The sequence below is a fragment of the Anser anser genome (assembly GCF_964211835.1).
Source record: "Anser anser genome assembly, chromosome: 7".
Lineage (NCBI taxonomy): Eukaryota > Metazoa > Chordata > Aves > Anseriformes > Anatidae > Anser > Anser anser.
The window spans coordinates 25,185,921-25,204,862 of NC_139727.1; the positions used below are offsets into that span (position 1 = coordinate 25,185,921).

Here is an 18,942-nt window from a genome sequence, read left to right on the forward strand (position 1 = left end):
ATTTCTTCTCTCCAGAGGTGAAGGGGACCTCTGCTCCTGGGCCAAGATCATTTGGTGCAAAAGTAACCAGTTTTTTATGTACATAATGGGTTCTGCATATCTAACTTCTTAAATTTAGTGACTCATCTGTATATATGGAATATAAGTTAGAAAGTTTTAACTAGGTGTGACAAATATAAAGGTGAAACAAACAAACAAACCCACTAAATGACAACAAAAAAAAGCAAAAACGAAAAAAAACCACAAGTCTGAATGATCTGTTTGGGGTAATTTTCATGTAATTTGAGATGTTTCCCTCTCTTTGTCTTTACGGTTCACTTAAGCTTTGTCTTTGTGTTATGCATGCTTTTGTCATTTTACAGACTTTTATTACATAGACCATTTCTATATATAAAATAAGGACAAAATACAAAAAAGTCAAATCAGTTGGAGAGATGGCAAATTTTCCCCACACGTTTACCCCTGCAGATTAGGGAAGTAACTGCTTGCTTCTGTTTGGAGCAGATAGAGGGATGCATCCTCAGCAACTTCGTGCTCGTTTCTTACCCATGCGATCTGAAATGAGTTACTTTTGTCTTGTAATGGATATGATGCGCTAATTAGCATATCTGTAGATCCAGGAGATTCCAACTTAATGAAACTATTTAGTTCATACTTCCAGTTCCTCCTATAGAGGACAAAGGGTTTGTTTATTTTGGAAGGGTGCATCTGGACTAGGAAGGGGTTCCTTTGGAGAAGCTCACTGATTCTTCTCTCATACTTCCTTTATCCAAGCTAAGAATGCAAAAAATTTCTCAGATGATCCTGTATTTTTCCTAGGCTGAAATAGTTAGAAGTTAACTGGGAGAAAAATATATTTTCTATTAGACAAGTTTTACTTTTCCCTGGACAGTCATCATAGAATGCATATTTTCTGATTACAGCCACTTGATCTAGCCTACTTAATTAGGCTCTGTCTACAGTCATTTAACTTTCAGCCATTAATTTTATGGAGAACTTTGGTTTCATTCTCATTTAAACAATCTTAATGGTAACAACTTAATCCATAGCCTCACAAGCCCATGTTATTACTAAGATGATTTAACGTGGTTTTTGAACTGATCTAGGAGAATGTTCTTGGCATTTGAAACGGACCTTTTTGATGGTACACAAAGTTGAGAGTAGAGGGTTAATATTTCATGTTTAGGTATGGAGTTCTATAATTTAAACTCAATTTTGTTTCAGTATATGAGATCGCTTAACAACTTCAGGGCTGAACAGCCTCACCAGCATGCGATGTATTATCTCAGACTCCTGATGACAGAAGTTGCTTGGACCAAAGACGAATTAAAAGAAGCTCTTGATGGTAATGTTCTGCTAATTTTAAAGTTTATTCTTTTTCATTTTTTTAATGGAAAATGTCTTATAACTAATGAAGGTACCTATTTTGAACTCTGCCCGTTATTTAAGTGAGCTCCTGCAGTGCCAGACCTGTGCTGACTCTTCTGGGTGTTGATGCCTCTGCACTTGTCCTCCAGTTTCTATAAAGTTGAATAGTTCAGACAAAGGGCTGTACAAAGGTATGGACTCAACTTGATCTGTCCCTGCCATCAATCTAATGCAACTTCCTCCCAGTGCTAGGGAAGCAAGTTGCTGAAAACTTTAATGGCTTTGTGGACATGAAGCCTGGGTATAGTGACACCAGTGCTTAAACCAAAACTAAATTTTCTAGGACTCCAGCTGACATTTGCAGACACTCAAGTGCATCTGCATTGTACTTCCCAACATGCATACTGTTTTGTGTTTTGTATTGTCCAGGGATCCTAAGTTCAGTTCCTGTAGATAATAAAGATTATAAAGAAGATTATGGTTCTTAAGAAAGAAGTGCCCTATGGTTTGGGGATTTTAAATTAAGAGATTTAATTGATTTTGGTATTTGCTGAAGAACCCTTCCGTATCTCTATCTTACTGTGTTATAACAAAAGGCTGTTACTGGGACAGTTTGCAAAATATTTTGTAATGTCTCCTTGGAATACACTGAGACATTCTTTTCAAGAAGAGTATCTGGCTTTGGTTTTTATTTGAGGGGGTGGATTCAGAATATACATCCTTAATTGTCTGACTGACACGTACCATACTGTTTAAAGTTCTGATACTGAGCACTGCTTCATTAGATGCCCAAAGCCAGCTGCTCAGAGGTGTAAGAGTTTTTCCACAGGACTGCTCCAGGACAGAAATATAAATGTTTAGCTGTATGGCCTCTTGAATGATTGCAGATATCTTAGAGATTAGCAGTTGTGCCAGTGCTGCCAGTCAGTGACAAAACTAATGCTGATTTTCATGGCAGTAGATTCATCTTAATGACAGCCACATTTCAAAAACAAACAAATGTTCTGTTCCTTGTGTAAGTTGCCTTTAGAAAATTAATTTCATTCTATTCAGCATCAGAATGGTTAAAAATGGACTTCTGAAATGGAATGCTGTCTACTTAGCGTTGCTGGAAATCTGCTTGAAGTACAGGGAGCTGAAGTGTGATTTATTTTCCTCTCATCTTCTCTCTCACTCAGTGCAACCCCGATCTTTTGCACTATTGATAAGCAGTTCTAGAGACAGAAATTAAGATGAGGATTATGCAACAGTAAAAGGACCGTTTTCTTTTCTGAAGGTCTTGTAACGCACATTTAAGATCAAAAAGACGTAGGGATTCATGTGGAGTCAGGGAATTAACAATGAATCTGTTGACTTTAGGATGAACACCCCATCCATTTAACCATCCTTCATCTCTTATTCTGTTGATTCTGTATTTTAAACGATACTTTGCTTTGTATATGAAAACTGCTTTACAAAGGTAGGCTAACATAGAAATATTGCAAAAATATTTTTCTTGTATATTGTTTGTTGGAAGGATATTGTCAAAACATATTTCAGTTGAGTTTTTTTAATTCAAGGTGGTAGATGTAAAATGTGTTTCTTGAGCATTATAAACTGCATGCTTCTTGTTTAGTTAATATCTAAGGCTTTATCTTGGAACACCACCTGAATGACTGCAACTGTTTTCTCTGGAGAGGGAATGTTTGTTCAGAATAATTGGAAAGAAGGCTTAAGAAGGCTTTTTTTTTCCTTCTCTTTTTGGAATCTGGGTCAGACGATATGTGAATTCTAAGCAAAGCAAGCTATATGATGAGTGTTGCTGTTTAGACCTGGAAACTTTCCAGTGTTGCATTTTTAAGCAGAGATTCACTCTTTTACGATGACTTTCTCTTCTTCCAAGAAGTATACCTTACCTAGTAATGAGTTAGGTACTTCCTAATGTAAAAATGCATATCATTGATTTAACTGTGTTAATATCTATTTTAGATGTCACTCTTCCCCGTCTCAAGGCCTTTATATCTCAGTTGTTGTCACGGTTACACATCGAAGCTCTTCTCCATGGCAATATAACAAAACAGGTTGGTGTGATACTTTCTTTAATAACACAGTTTTTAGTTAAAAGCAGCATTAAAAATGGAAGGCTAGTTTAACCTTCTTAGATCTTAATGCAGCTTTGCCAAATGTGATTTCATAATTTGACTTTGTATTATCATCTTTTTTTATCTTTATGGGACAATCACAGTGTTATTTTTTCCACTTTAGATTTATTAGGCTAAGTGCTGCCCTTGTGTTGCTCTTGGAAATTTAATAAAAAACAGCGTATGATCTAAATATTTTGAAGTCTCTGTTGCATGTCTTTGCTGTAATGTGATCAAGCTGCGTAAGGAATGATGTGCTGCAGATCCTGCTATTCTATTTAAAAGTATCAGGCTAACTGACAAAGCTTTAACAATCCAAGATATCCTGCTGAATGATTTGCTTTGGACAAGGCTGAACAGGAGTGGTGGTCCATAAGAAACAACCCTCAACTTTCACTTGTTTCTTTGGGAGTAAAAAACAGAAAATGTTAGTTCTGTCTTCGGGTAAAATAGTTACAGCATGTACTTGTGTAGGAAATTTAATCAAATATTTGAACGTATGTATGAAAACATGCAATACCTTTCTTGTATTTAAAACATGAACGTTTTTACATTCTATCTTTGGAAGGCTGGCACAGCAGTATTCCTGTCAAGATACTATACTATCTCTGGGACATTTTACTAGCAGGAGATGTTACAAAACACTGCTAATATATGGATCATGTAGTATAATAAGGAAAGGGGGGGGGAGTGAAGCTTGTATTCCTTCTTAATTTCTTACATACTTGTATATGAAGGTCAGTTCTTATGTTTTCTCTTCCAGGCTGCGTTAGGAATTATGCAGATGGTTGAGGACACTCTCATAGAGCACGCTCATACAAAGCCACTCCTTCCCAGTCAACTAGTGAGATACAGGGAAGTGCAACTTCCTGACAGTAAGTTAAATGTTTTACTTAAAAATCTTTAATGCACATTAAACCAAGATTTTCTGTCTGCTAATGGCATTTTAAGATCAATAGTACTCTGTTTCTTGGAGTTTGTTTCAAAGTCAGATTTACTTCAAATTACTTTAAACTGCAAATTTAGCAAATTGTGGTTTTGTTATGTAAAATTACACATGAATATATGACTTTTTCCTGGCATACTTGAAAATGAATTTGATGTCATTTTTAATGTATGTGCATAAGTTGGCCTTCATTCCTTACTCACTCTGTATGATTTATGGAAACAGGAACCCTGTCCTATTCTTTGTTCCACGTAGTATACATATTTGAATAAGCGTCACTCTTCGAGCAGTTTTGAGTATTAATTGAATATTCAGTGGAGGATTGTCCAAAAACCTCTTATTTATTGAGGGAGAAAAAAGCAATTACGCAGATAACTTTTTTTGATATAATTTCTTCTGGTCTCATAGTACTTTTATGATTTTAGTTTTATTGTACAAAAAATCTAACATTTAAGAAGTGAGATTCAAAGAATCCTGGGAGTTACACAGGAATGATGACATTTTTGGCTACACAGCCAAACTCAATTACTGTAGCTGATCATCAGCTGGAAACTACTATATGCCGAAGAAGCTATTGGTATTAAATGCTAAATTATTTTTAATGTTCAGAAATGCTTCTGACAAATTGTCTTTAGAAACTGTATACATGTGATGTAACACAAAATTCCATTCCAGTTCCAACAGTATTTGCTTGAGGAGAAAGGAGACAAGTTTCAGTTCACTTGCTGATATGCTTAGGCTATGACATTTTTGCTATGTTAAAATAATCATTTCTTTGCCTGTTTCAAAAAAAGCGTGCTTGATCTGTTAATGGTCTATCACTCATGAAATGGAATTATAATAAAAGGTTTAAGACTTTTAAGGTAGAATTTCCAGTACCTTTTTAATTCTGGACAATAAGAATGTATGCTTTTGTGAACTTAACTGTTTTAACTTTGTCTTTTAGGAGGGTGGTTTGTATATCAACAGAGAAATGAAGTTCATAACAATTGTGGCATTGAAATATATTACCAGACAGATATGCAGAGCACTTCTGAAAATATGTTTTTGGAGCTCTTTTGTCAAATTATCTCAGAACCATGCTTCAATACTCTGCGCACCAAGGAACAATTAGGTAAGTTTTCTCATAGTGATTATTTGTCAGTATAGACACAGACACACATGTTCACACAATTACATGAGTCATGATGAGGTGTTCTTTCCCTGCTTAGTGAATGCCAATTAAAGGACACATGGTAAATGCAAATCATTTTAACTGCTGATGACTCAAAGGAATGTCACTGTGCACATACTCTTAATTGAGGAGAAGTAAGCCAAATTTTTAAGATAGGTCTGAAATATCTGAAATAATCTCCAGTTTAAAAAAAAAAACAACACACAACAACAATGTGCAGAAAAAATACTTTTTTTTAAAAAAAAAAAAAAAGTAGAGGTTTAGGAGAATTTTTACCAAGAGGAAATTAGATCAGTTTTGTAAATTTTAGATCTTCTTAGAGAATCAGCAGCAATTTGGTCTTTTCTGCTCGTGATCTCACTTCCAGGCTTGCTTGAGGATTCACAAGCCTTAGCTTAGGAATATTACCGCATGGGTAATGGTAAGCTGCAATACTGATCAAGTCCTAAATGCACTATAAGAGTACAGCTATTTACTAGTAAGTACAAATAATCATTAGCTGAACCAATAAGACTGAAAACTGGTAAGTTTATTCCAGATAGGGTAAGAAGGAGAGACAAGCACTTTACATAACAGTTTGCATGATTGAAATATGGGTAAGTAGTACAATTGCTTATTATTATTATTATTATATTTTTCCAAAGGTGAGAGGCAGAGGAATGTCTCAGTATGATGACTGAATGGAAAAATAACATCAGTATCATTACAGCACTATGAATTATCAGGGAGATCAGGCAAGATTAGACTTTTTGTGAGCAGAACTAGCCAAATCACATTGATCTAGATAGATACCTGTTGAAAATATGGCAGGACCCAGGTTGCTTCACTGGTTTTTGGAATGTGTTGGTAGCAGGTTTCTCACACAAGTTGGAGGTAACTGCTAAAGAGGAGGTGGGGAAAACCAGTGAGGAAAACCAGTGAGGACGAACTGTGTGATTATATCAGTACAGCAACCTGTATGGTGTGACTACCAAATAATAGAGTTCACAAGACTTAGGGGGGAAGATAGCCGAAATACCAGCAAAATTCAGTAAGCTCAATGGAATTGTTAGTAAGATCTTTGAGAAAGCTAGGGGGAAAAGAATTTCAAGAGTTATCAGTCTGTTAAACAATAGAAGTAGTAACGACGACTCATTCAATAAATACTTCAGAAATACAAGAAAGACAAAGGGAAAAGCAGTAAATTTTAGAGTTCAGGCATGATGATCTCTACATTTCAAAAGCAAAATGCTGGAAAACTGGAACTAGAAATCTTACAACTGAGAATTTGGGTAAGTGCTATGCCCTTCTTTTTAAAACAAAAGAGAAAAGAGCAGGGAAATTGCCGATCAATCAGCTTCATTCTAATTCCTGGGGAAGCAAATCATATGTTACCAATGCAGTTACGAACTCATAGAAGACAACTGAGAAACAATTACTAGGCAAACTCATTTCAAAGTAACCTATTTTTTTTATACGGTATGTGGCTGGCTGGATGAAAATGGCAATGTCATGGTCTCATCTTGATAGCATGAAAGGCATGTAACATTCTCAAACAAGCTACAGAGAGAGCCTAAATGTAAATGCTACACATTTGGATGGAAAGCTATGACTGGAGAACAAATAAGAATAGTTCATTAGAAAAATGTCATTCTCTATTCTCATCCAATGCTATTTAGTATTTTCTTCAACTCTTTGGATGATAGAAGACTGAATATACTTCTGAAATCTTCAGATAATACTAAGCTGGGAGAGGCTGAAAGTGTGTGGGAAGACAGAATTAGAATTCAAAATTAGTTTGACATTCTGGAAACATGACTTGAATACAGATAAGATGCTATTTGGTAGGAATGGTTTGGCAGGAATAATCAACGGCACAGACACAAGATAGGAAGCAATTGGCTAGGTAGCAGTTCTGTAGAAAACAAATCACTAGATTACTGTGGGTCAGAAGTAGAACATAAATGAGCATTGTCAAGCTGCTGTCTAAAAGAAACACTGGGATATATAAAGGGAAGCTTCCAAGATGAACACGCAATAATATTTCTATGTTGTTCAAGGGTTTTGAAATACTATGTCCAGTTTGACACATAGAAGAACATCAAGGACTGATTAGAAAGCCATAAAATGGCATTTAAAAGACTGAAATGTGACAGGTTTGTTATAAGAAGGGGAAGAGGACTGAAGAAAATCTTAGGTATTTAGATAAGAAAAAGTTGCAAAAAAGGAAGGGAAAAATAATTTTTCCTTTGTATTTAATTGATAAAATAAATAATTCTCTTACATTGCAGCAAAGTGAATTCAGATTAGACTTTATAGAAAAATAGTAAATTCCTGGTGTTGAGTCTAATGCAGTGCTAGAGTACAGCCTGATTTCTGCTTACCTAATCCTGATGACAGTTGCTTTTGTTCTTTCTTGGTCTGCCTCATCTCCTGCTCACCCCTCCCCTGAACTGATACCTCAGTGAAATAAAGATGTTTTTAAAAGTACAGTGACATATTTTGAAAACCTGTATTCTTTCATCCATAATAAATTAGATGTAGCATAAAATTGCAACCCTTTCAAACTTGTCATGTTTGTCAAACCTAATTCTGGAACAGAGGATTTCTTTTAAATTTGTCACTATTTGTTTTTCCAAGGTTACATTGTGTTCAGTGGTCCGCGTCGGGCAAATGGCATACAAGGACTGCGATTTATTATCCAATCTGAAAAGCCACCACACTATTTAGAAAGCAGAGTGGAAGCATTCTTAAAGACTATGGAGAAATGTATAGAAGATATGACAGAAGAGGCCTTCCAAAAACACATCCAAGCTTTAGCAATTCGTCGTCTAGACAAACCAAAGAAGCTGTCTGCAGAATGTGCTAAATATTGGGGAGAAATAATTTCTCAGCAGTATAACTTCGACAGAGGTAAGAAAAATTATAATTCCTTTAAAGCTGGATGCTATAGTCTGGCTACGTTTGTAACTGTTGAATGCGAGCGTATTCATTGGGGAACAGCTTAAACTTTTACACAGCCTGTGTTTAATTTCATACACTTTTTGTGATTTCAGTCCTATAAGTTGCATTTCTTCATTCTGCCCTGAGAAAATACCTCATTTTTGCAGCCCATGGTCTCTCTGCTGTAGGTGCTGTTACTAATAGAGTACAAACCTGTTTCCTGATGTCCTCACATGACAGAGGGTGGCGAGTGCATCATTGCCCTTCTGTCCTTTCCTTTAAGGCCCAGTGAGACATAGAATAGGTCAAGGACTGGAAGTGGTTTGGATGTAAGTGTTGGTGTTGCCTAAGCTTAAATTTTTGTCTGTGGTGTTCAGACAGACGTCTTTATTACATGTGTGCCTAATTCTTGACTGAGATGCATTCAAATGCTCTTTGACGTTTTCCTGTCAGCACAGGCATTACTATGAATACAGTTCCTATTCCCATTGTGCTGTTGTGAGAGTGAAAGGAAAACAATGGCAGAGGCAACAGCAGGCATCTTAACTAACACATGACCTGTCTCAACTTAAAGTAGGCCTAATAGAAATGTGAGTTTTTAAATATTTTTTAAGCCATGATGCTTTGAAGATGATAGGCTTGTAGAAGACTGAGATCCAACTTCTACTGTTATTACTGAAAATGGACAGACAGTTACACTGATAGCATAAAACTGTGCTCCTACGTACTATTGAAGTTTTATTTTCCCCTTTTCATCAGTGTTGGAAGATTTAAAATCCAAAATAGTGAGGTATGTAAATAAGATTCTGAGTTAGCTTTTATTTCGTATCACTAAATAATACCTTTTGAAGCAAAACTAACTTGATTTTTACAATAAAGGTAGGCTCTTTTTTTCCTAAAAGGTAAGGATAAGAGTTTTAAGACTAGTTTTTATTGTGTTCATTATTTACTTTCTAAAAATAGACTTCTATAAAGAAAGAAAATGTAATACTTAAATATGTTTGTTTCCAACTAAAAAAAAAAGGTATAGATTAGCTTTTCATCACATTGTCATGTCTCAACTCTTAAAGCTGTAATTTTCAATCTCCCATGCATAATATGCTACCTACATAAAAATCACTGTATATCCTTTGATTTTTCTTTTGCTTTACATGCAGAATATCAGCTTTTTGTAGCAAATACTCTTTTTTTTTGTAGAGCTACTGAACTGCTTTAATAATGAAGAATTTTGAATTGTCATCTAGCTTGGTCTTGAAAGTGTGAGAGCTATTGACAAGATTCCATGCCTGAGTATAAGGAGTGGTGTGAAAACTTAACACCTCAAGTACTTGTGTCTGATAATAGTTTTTCTCTGCCTTAAGTCTCTGTGTATTTACCATACTTGTATCATTCGTCTCTCTCTATAATTTCTTACTGCTTAGCTGTAGCTGTAGCTTTCATAACTAACTCCCACCAAACTTACTATTTCCCTTGAGTTTCATATCATTAATTCCCTTCTACCCACTAGTAATTCTATTCCATTAAATTATTCTAATGTGACTAAATTTGCCAAATCAGAAATTCATATTCCAGCCTTATGAAGTAAAGTGCTTTTTTTTTTTTTTCAGGTTTTTACATTTTCGTTATTACTTCTGCTGTTTTACATCACACATTTAAAAACTTACTCTCAAACGTCATGTGATTTTCCAAACTGTTTTGCTGATTTTTGAATTCCCTCCCTGTAGAACTTCATATGAACTACTTTTAGTTACATATTTGTACTTTCGCACACATTTTTCTTGATCTTCCTGCTAACCCTAAGAAAAGCAAGCATACCTACAATAAAAACATTCATACTTACCAATGCTATTATATGATGCGTTTATTATAATTTAATTTATGTAAGGGGACATAGTTACTGAGACACGCCCCAAATATATGAAAGGTGATTATTCCTTAATGGGTATGATGTAAGCAGTTAGCATTCCGTACATTTATGCTAAAATATTTATGCCATCTTTCCTAACTGTGTATAAAGGCTTTCTATAATCAATCTGCATTAGGAATATGTAACATCAATTTGAAGATGATGTAGGGAAGTAGACATATCTTTTTAGCTACTGAATAGCATACAGTGCAATCAGCATTCTTCAAACGTGCATTTTTTAGTAAGTCCAATCAAATGGACTTACTAAAGTGTAATTTTCTTCCAGGCTTTCAGTGACACTTTTAGTGGTACAAGTGTTGGCTTGTAAGTTAGGAATGAAAAGCATATCACTTGCAGTCAATTGCAGCATCTGAATTTAAAAGAAAAATACTTTGAATAAATAGCGTGTTAATAACCAGCTATGATTTGCAGACTTATTCTAATTTTTACTATTGTTGTGCAGATAACATTGAAGTGGCTTATCTAAAGACCCTGACCAAGGATGATATCATACAGTTCTACAAGGTAAGTTAGTCATGTAGTTGAAACGTTATTTGGAAAGAGATGGCTTTGAGAATTGTTTCTCTTTCGTAATCTTTGTTTATCCTTTTCACTAGCCAGGGTCGTTCTTACATTATCTTCTATTTGTATTTGAGTTTCAATCTTACTGCTTAAAACTGATTATTTCTTAAATGGCACAGTGAACCCTAACGTGTTTTTGTTTTTTTTTTTTAACGTAGTATGGTAGCATGGGTGAAGATACGCGGCAAATAAACTTAGAGAATGGAGTTTCAGTGGCTGTTGTTTAATAAGTAATAGCTTGAACAAATATGTACACTTTTTGTTTGTAGAAATCTATACTTTTAAAAAAAATTTTTGCATACTCTAGTGCTCAATACATGATTATCCAGTATTCCAGAGTAGAAGTAACTGGTTAGATTAGTGAGCTAGTCCAAGTGAGTTTAATAATTGGGTTCAGGGTGCTGTACTTCTAGACGGTTGCTAGGGTTTTAGGTTGTATTTCTGATACTATGATAGCTAATAGCTGAATTTGTTACTTCATTTTTTTTGTTTTGCCTTTTTTTTTTTCTGAGTCCCTGAGCAGGACGTGAATTTTGTAAACAACTTGATTCTAAAATTATTCAAGGCACTCTGTGCCTTTTCATTATATTTTAAGGAACATCTCAAAGTTCACCGTCATTTGAAAACCTAGAATGTAAATGTTGTCATTTTATAAATACAATCTCTGAGTGATAGTTTCCACACCTCAAAGAATTGATGTTGTTTACTGTAGGTGCTGTTGGCAATAGATGCTCCTAGAAGACACAAGGTATCAGTACATGTCCTTGCAAGGGAGATGGATTCATGTAAGTATTGTGCTGAAAATAGTATTTAATCAATTACTGTTTGAGGAAGTTGTAGTTAAAGACAACCTTGTTGTATGAAATAGAAACACAACAGGAAAAATCCAGTTCTGGGGAGTGTATACCTTGCAGAGAATCATACATTTTCTTCTATAGATTTTCTTCACAGGAGTTCTTCAAATTTTGTAATTGACATTTGTGGCCAAGTTCTTCAGCCATTCTGAAGTATATTGATACAAACAGTATATCATTAAATAGCACTTCTTTTCAATGCAGAATATTTTAATATAAGTATAAAACTCCATAATACTCCTACTGGGGACAAAACAAAAAATCCTAGAACAAAATTAGGATTTACAGTTATCAGTAGAATGCTTTTTATCAGTAGAATGCTTTCTTTCTTTACAAGCAATGAATGTCCACAACTTACTATTCAAGTACCCTCCAAAAAAAAACAAAACAAACAAACAAAAGAGAAACACAGTGGGAACGTAAAATGTTATATTTGATATAACTTGAGAATATGTAAGTATAGGTTTTATTTTCAAATAGTCTACAATGCGTAACTAATCTAGACTATGTCATTCAATTTTAGAATTCAAGGAGGGAAAGGTTAAAAGTGTTTCTAGTTAATAAATAAATAAAAAAACTGAGAGGAAAAGCTTAGGTTGTTTTCTGTGTATTCTTCACCAGTTTATACTTAAATTCCAGCATGTAACTGTCTGCAAACCAAAGACATTAAAGGTTTGTCTGTGGAACAGAAGGAAGCAGATGGCTGTGTTCATGTCATGAAACTCCCTCCAGTCTCTGAATGATTTTTGTGATACCATGAAATCATAGTTCTATAGCTAAGGAAGACTTCCTTCAAAGTATCTTTCCAGTTTTCATGGTTAATCATTACTAAATAGAATTGGCTCTAATACTTTGACTGGCTAAAGAATCTAAAGCTTTTAAAAGACAGTAACTATATTGCCAAAAGGTTTATTATTTGCTTGGAACAGTATCTTCCCAGGCCAAGGGAAGCATGGGAGCAGCCTAACATCTGGTAACTCTTTCAGTGATTATAGCAAGGTATTCTTCCTTCTGTACATGTATTCCTCCACTCCTAAAGCATTTAAGCTGGCAAGTGACCTCTTTTCTGCCACGAAAGAGAAATTGGGACTTTGATGGATTTCCTGTAAGTCCAAATGTGCATTCTTGAAAGAAGTGCAACAGCCCAAGGGAGTAACGCACAGGAGGCCAAAAATCTTCCAAAGGGGAACCCTGCATGGAGATAGACACACCATTTCCCCTGAGAGTGGAAAACAATTGGAAGAATAGAGCAGAGATCTGGGATTTTAGGGGGAAGCGCTTCCCCCTAAAAGCTCTTCTGGGGAAAGCACTTGAACTCCCAGGGTGAAAGTTAGAGTTGAAACTTGAGTATGGGGATAGTGGAAGGGAAGCTTGAGGAATTGAAGACCATGTGTTTGTGGGACAGGTGGATTGGATGCAAGAAGTTCGAAGTTCGAGGCGGGAGTGGAGTTAGGGCATGCATGGGGACAGACAGGGAAGACTTGGGGTTGTTAAAGCGGGTTTGGTACACACAGTAATCCCCGTGCCTCCGTAAGTATGTCTTACTGAAATATTCTGTCATTGGAATACCAATGTGCTGTTGTTGCATATACTGCTGGCATTTACAGTATTGCCTGTACTGCTTGCATTCACATAATTTTTACTGAAAGAGTTTTAAGTATTCATTGTTCAGTAGATAAGCAGTTTTTATTTCTATATTCTCTGTATATTTAAGCAAAATGGAAAAAAGGCACTGCCTGAGCACATGTTCTCAAGTCAAGTCCGGATTAATCTGCTTGTATTTTTAAAGACAGTTGTGGACTATAAAAGCAAAATCTTCAGAAAGTCTTATTTAGAGATACCTGTAAATTATTAACTTGTGCTTTTTTTATCTATTTCTGTCTTATAAGAGAAAACAGCTTGTTATGTAAAAGGTACTGGTTGAATTATGTTCCTAAAATAATTTTGATGATGTTAAATAGGCCCTGTTGTTGGAGAGTTTCCATGCCAAAATGATGTGAACCTGGCACCAGCACCACCACTACCACAGGTAAAAAGAAACCACACAAAAAAACCCAGGATGTATTTTAAAAAGTGTAACGTTACAGGGAGGAAGTACAAACTTGAAATTTATACTGTAACAAGTTGATGGGTTAGCTCTTCTACACATGCATAGTCATAATTACAGTTTTTTTTCCTGACAGTCTGTGCTGTTCTTTGCTCATTCTATTCCATTAAAATGAAAGCTAATAGAAGTAGGTAACTCTACTGAGTATCTACCCTGTGGAATGAAATACAGATTATTATTATTGTTATTATCTGAAAATACTAGGATGTATCAAGTACCAAGGGAAGGATGAATATGCATTAAAAAATTTATATTCTGTTTAAAAACAAAACAAAACAAAACCCACACCCAACTATCTGGTCATTTTCTTAAAGGCTGGAATTTTAATCCACATTCCCATCAGTGTGTACCCTGTGAATGAAACAATTTGACAAATTGTATCCACATAAGTATTACAGGTTTCATGGTGCAGTTTGTGTGAGTAGATATGATAGCACTGGGCCATTACTGGACTCGAATTTGCTTGAAGAAGGATGGTAATGTTTGTCCCAGTAGGTAATTGTCATTTTGCAATGCAGTAGTAGATCTTATTCAGTGCTTATAAAAGGTGAAATAAGGAAATAATCACCACGGGTGGAAATTTCTATATGAATTAAAAGTGGATATATTTGCCATTATGACTGAAATATTAAAAAGTGACTTTATTGCAGCAACTACAAATAATAGCTCATTGAATTGCTATCGTTTTTATGATCTTAACTGTGACTTTCAACAGAGAGCTGGGATGTTTTTAAGCAGAGGTCATAAATGAAAAGACAAGCTCTGCATTTCCTAAAATACCTGCCATTATTAATAATGCAATTACTGCGTTATAGCTATTGTTTTAAATTATCCAGAGTAAATATGAAACCATATATTTCATAAGTAATAACACTTTATTTGGAGAGATCCTGTAATAATGAACCGTAAATCATTAAAATTGCAGAAAAGAGAACAAAAAAGATGTGTGTATATATGTAGCTGTAGAAAATGTTGTGAGGAATTTCTCAGTCTTCTGATTAACGATAATTGAGCAGAATTTTTTTGCATACGCTTCTTTGCAGCCAAGTGTGATTGAAAATATGACAGAGTTCAAGCGCAGTCTGCCACTCTTTCCCCTGGTGAAACCACATATCAATTTCATGGCTGCAAAACTGTGAAGAACCCCAATGGATGAAGAAATGCAAATGATCAGTACTGACGTGGTTTCAGGGGACTTCATGATGAACAAAATTATCAAAGACCATTAGAACAAATGGTTTTGTGCATTATGAAAGTCCCAAATTCCTTCTTGGTTCATTTGACATTAGACGTGTGTTAGGGATAGAGAGTATAGAAAAATCAGTTGTGGTCATGTGTCATTTATATTACAGACAACCTGTTGGAAACCAAAATCAACTGAAACAATAACAATAAAAAAATCTTGTAGATGCAGTATATTTTTGAAATAGAATACCCCTTCAAATTTTCATTTTGGTAAAATAAGCCTCTGGAGCAAACAATTGCTTGAAATACCCGTATTGTTCCTGAAAAACACCATTTAATAGCCCGGTAATAATCTTATTGGGGACTGGAGGGGGGTGAGAAGGAGGTTCTTTTTTTGGGATGGGGTCAACAATTTTTCTTAAAAGTAGAGTGTGTCACATTTTTTTGAAGTGATGTGTTGAATGAGACTTTTTAAATTGATCCTTAATGCAACCAACATATTTTCTATTTAATTTTTGTGAAAACTGGTGGAAAAAAAAAGGGGGGGGGAATTTTACAACACAGTAATAAATGAGAATAACTGAAGATATGAGCATGATTTTAATCTTTCTATACAAATTTGGGGACATTTTATATTCAAAGTTGTGAAATGCTGGAAACACTTTAATAGTACAACTTACTTTTTTTAACAAAAGTGTTGTCCTAGTCTCTTGGTACTGTCAACATCCTGTTCAGTTCTTTAGTGTTATTCTGAATTTTTTCCATATGGTATATGAAATACTTTGTTGTCATTTTTTTGTTTTCAGTTGCACATAGACTACATGAGTTCTCCATCAGTACGTTTTGCCTTACTTGTTATACCAGGTCTCAGTCCAGCAAAGTACTACTAGTGCAAATAACTTTAAGCATGCATTAATTAGTTCTTGACTCGAGAACAGATGAATATCAAAGATGGGCCCTGTAATGAACCAGATGCGTCGCTGTTATGATACACCTGTGTGGGTCCTTTTTGTCCTTTCAAGAAGGCATTGAAGAGTGCAGTGATGGCTTAACAGTACAGGGTTAGCAGTACTGCCTGCACCACAGTGTGTGGTTCAGGTTACATCACAAAATGTTCCCTCCTACTTTTAAGAAGGCTCTGCAAAACCCAGAAGGATCAAGAATTATGCTGAGATATTGCATATATATCCCATAACTTAGTGAAATGTCAAAACAATACATAGTGTCTAATCTTCACCAAGTCTACTGAATTGTAGAGTGGTCTTCCACTTGAGACGGCGTTATCAGGATAAACTCCCCAAACAGAAAAAGATAAGAGAGCATCTTACTAATAAGTTCTCTTACATGTTTAATGCATAAAATTGATTGTAACTACTCAGACAGGATAGAGTATGCAAAGCACTGAAGATAGAAAATCTGCTCATATAAGCCCTTGCTGTTGGGTGTTACTGAGAGTTGCTTCCTACTAGAAGAACCTAAAACTAAGGCACTGATGTGAAATGTATGTTGTGTATGTATGCATCAGAATCCTGGTGCATTCAGTAGGGGTGTTCTTGGCACCGAGTCAATGTTCGTATTAACGCTGACTCTGGAGGCAGTTACATGCATGCTTGCCAGGATAAAGGCTTCAAGTTGTTTTTGAGTCTGCATTAACTGAGTAAATGCAGTGTATTTAAGTTGTTTTGAAGGTTGACAGGACATATTTCGACATCCTTTTAATAAATCTGATCATAGTTTGTGATGTAACCTGTTGCCAGGAATGTCCACTAGCAAGCATTTTCTGTAGCCTGAGGGGGAAAAAAATTAAACATGGTATCAGCAAAAATAGTACAGGTGTCTTTGTTCACCATGTTTTTCATGGCTCCTTCATGTAAAATGGACTTTTTAACCCTCTTGCGTTTTGCTTTTGTTTATAGTTTTCTCTTAGTAAAAATATTTGTATTATATATATTAAAAGTTTTGACAACGTATTATAAAAAAATATATATTTTGGGATTTAGTGGTATTTAAACAGACCGCTCTTACGGTGAATAAAATCAAATTGCTTCTATCGAGTGTAAAAAAAAAAAAAAAGTAAAATATATATATTCATGGAAGTACTATGAACTCTAATTTTAACAAATTCTATAAATAAATTGGAATGGCAGTGTATTTATCACAAACAACAAATCATGTTTTTCAGAGGAAAAAAACATAAAATTGTAAAGTTCTGTGACTGGATGTGAAAACACATGTAGTTTTCCAACAACTTTTAATAGCTTTTAAGTGTTCTCCAGCATTTTACAGTTTCTGAGTTTGATATAGCAGTAAATTTTGATAAACTCAGGCATACTAATGGGTTCATTTTAATGGATCCAAAGCTGCAGTGTCTACAAGCAATAAAAAACTACCTAGAATACACTGTAATTCAATTTTAGTGCTTGTTAATTAGTTTATGTAAGAAACCATAAGTTATTATTACATAACTGTAATTTTTGCAAGTGCTATTTTAAGCAGTTGATGTGGAATTGGGTGCATGTGACACAGCCAGTATGACAGAGTTCTAGCGTTATTCTGTTTACAATAAACAATCTGAATTTAATGTTTGGAGTTATTAATTTGTTTCATTTTAATATATTGTTTTCATACTGGTAATGTTACATCTGTCAGTCTTGCATGTGTTTTTTACTATACATTAATCGTGATTTTCTGTGATGCAGTTCTTGGACTGGTTAGGCAGAATAGCATTGGTGGAGAAGTGTTCCCATTCACTTCCAGGGAGTTTCAAGGGACTTCCCATGTGTCATCCCACACCTTTTAGGAAGATCACCTATGCTGCTCTCTGAGTGTATTAAAACTTTATAATATGAAGGTAGAAATATTTGCGCAAGACAGGATTTTAATAATCAGATTTGAAATTGTAAGTTCAGAGCATTGCTGCAGCCAAACTTAATTTTGGCTGGTGCAGCTTTACACTAGTGTTGCTTTTGAGAAATTACACTCCCTGATCATTTTGTTCTATACATACCACACGATTGCTTTCAGAAAGCTTAGAAATAAGTGTGATTGTTAGAACAGTAAATAATCTGAATTCTGGCAGCATAAAGATACAAGTCAGCATGCCCTTCTGCTGTTCTGATTGGGCTCCTTAAAGTAATGTCTGATAACGAGCAGGGTAAAGGGGTTTTCTCCTCGGCCTTGGGAAGAGTGGTTGGCAATCTCAGCAGAGGAATAAAATGCCTTCAGCCCATCCAGAAAATTCCTAGACCCCAATATTAGGATTCTCTTACTCCCACTCTTATTGTTAGGAATTGGTACAAATCTTGAATCATGGGCTTTTTTACCTTACCTTTTCAAAAACTAAAAAAACAACAAAAGAGCTGTCCAAATATACTTAGACTACCACTTTTAGCTATAATAAATATTTTTTTCAGACTGTTGTTTAAGTGGGTGGGCATGAAGAGCCCATATTGATGATGTGTTCATTATATCATTCACGAGTGTAATCATAATGTATGGAGAAACCATTGCATACCTTTAAAATTCATTTATTATTTTCTAGCTCTTGTTTTAACACAAGATCAGCAGAGTTCTAGCCTATCTTCTCCCTACTGTATAACTGGTTAGTATGGTTTTGCTGTACCTCCACTGTAAAGTAAAAAATCCTTATCTTCTATGCCTTTATTCATATGCTTTTCCATGTTTTTTCAGTAGTTGACCATTGAACTGATATGGTCGACTAAAATGACACTTGGATCCTTTCCTTGAGCTGATGGCTAATTTGATATTCAAATTCAAC

The 18,942-nt window shown here is 35.1% G+C and overlaps 1 protein-coding gene across 7 annotated transcripts in view; it reads left to right on the forward strand.

Moving 5' to 3' along the window:
- Positions 1-17,745, forward strand: part of IDE (insulin degrading enzyme) — a 62,704-nt gene extending 44,959 nt beyond the window's left edge. For 6 of the 7 annotated variants that reach the window (XM_083844756.1, XM_083844762.1, XM_083844759.1 and 3 more), the window contains 9 exons: positions 1,225-1,345; positions 3,337-3,428; positions 4,252-4,363; positions 5,381-5,548; positions 8,228-8,500; positions 10,900-10,961; positions 11,731-11,803; positions 13,834-13,901; positions 15,023-17,745. In XM_083844756.1, coding sequence (XP_083700882.1) covers positions 1,225-1,345; positions 3,337-3,428; positions 4,252-4,363; positions 5,381-5,548; positions 8,228-8,500; positions 10,900-10,961; positions 11,731-11,803; positions 13,834-13,901; positions 15,023-15,118 — 1,065 coding nt within the window. In that variant the 3' untranslated portion in view covers positions 15,119-17,745. The other variant, XM_083844761.1, reaches the window with a different exon arrangement.
- The last annotated feature ends 1,197 nt before the right edge of the window (positions 17,746-18,942 follow it).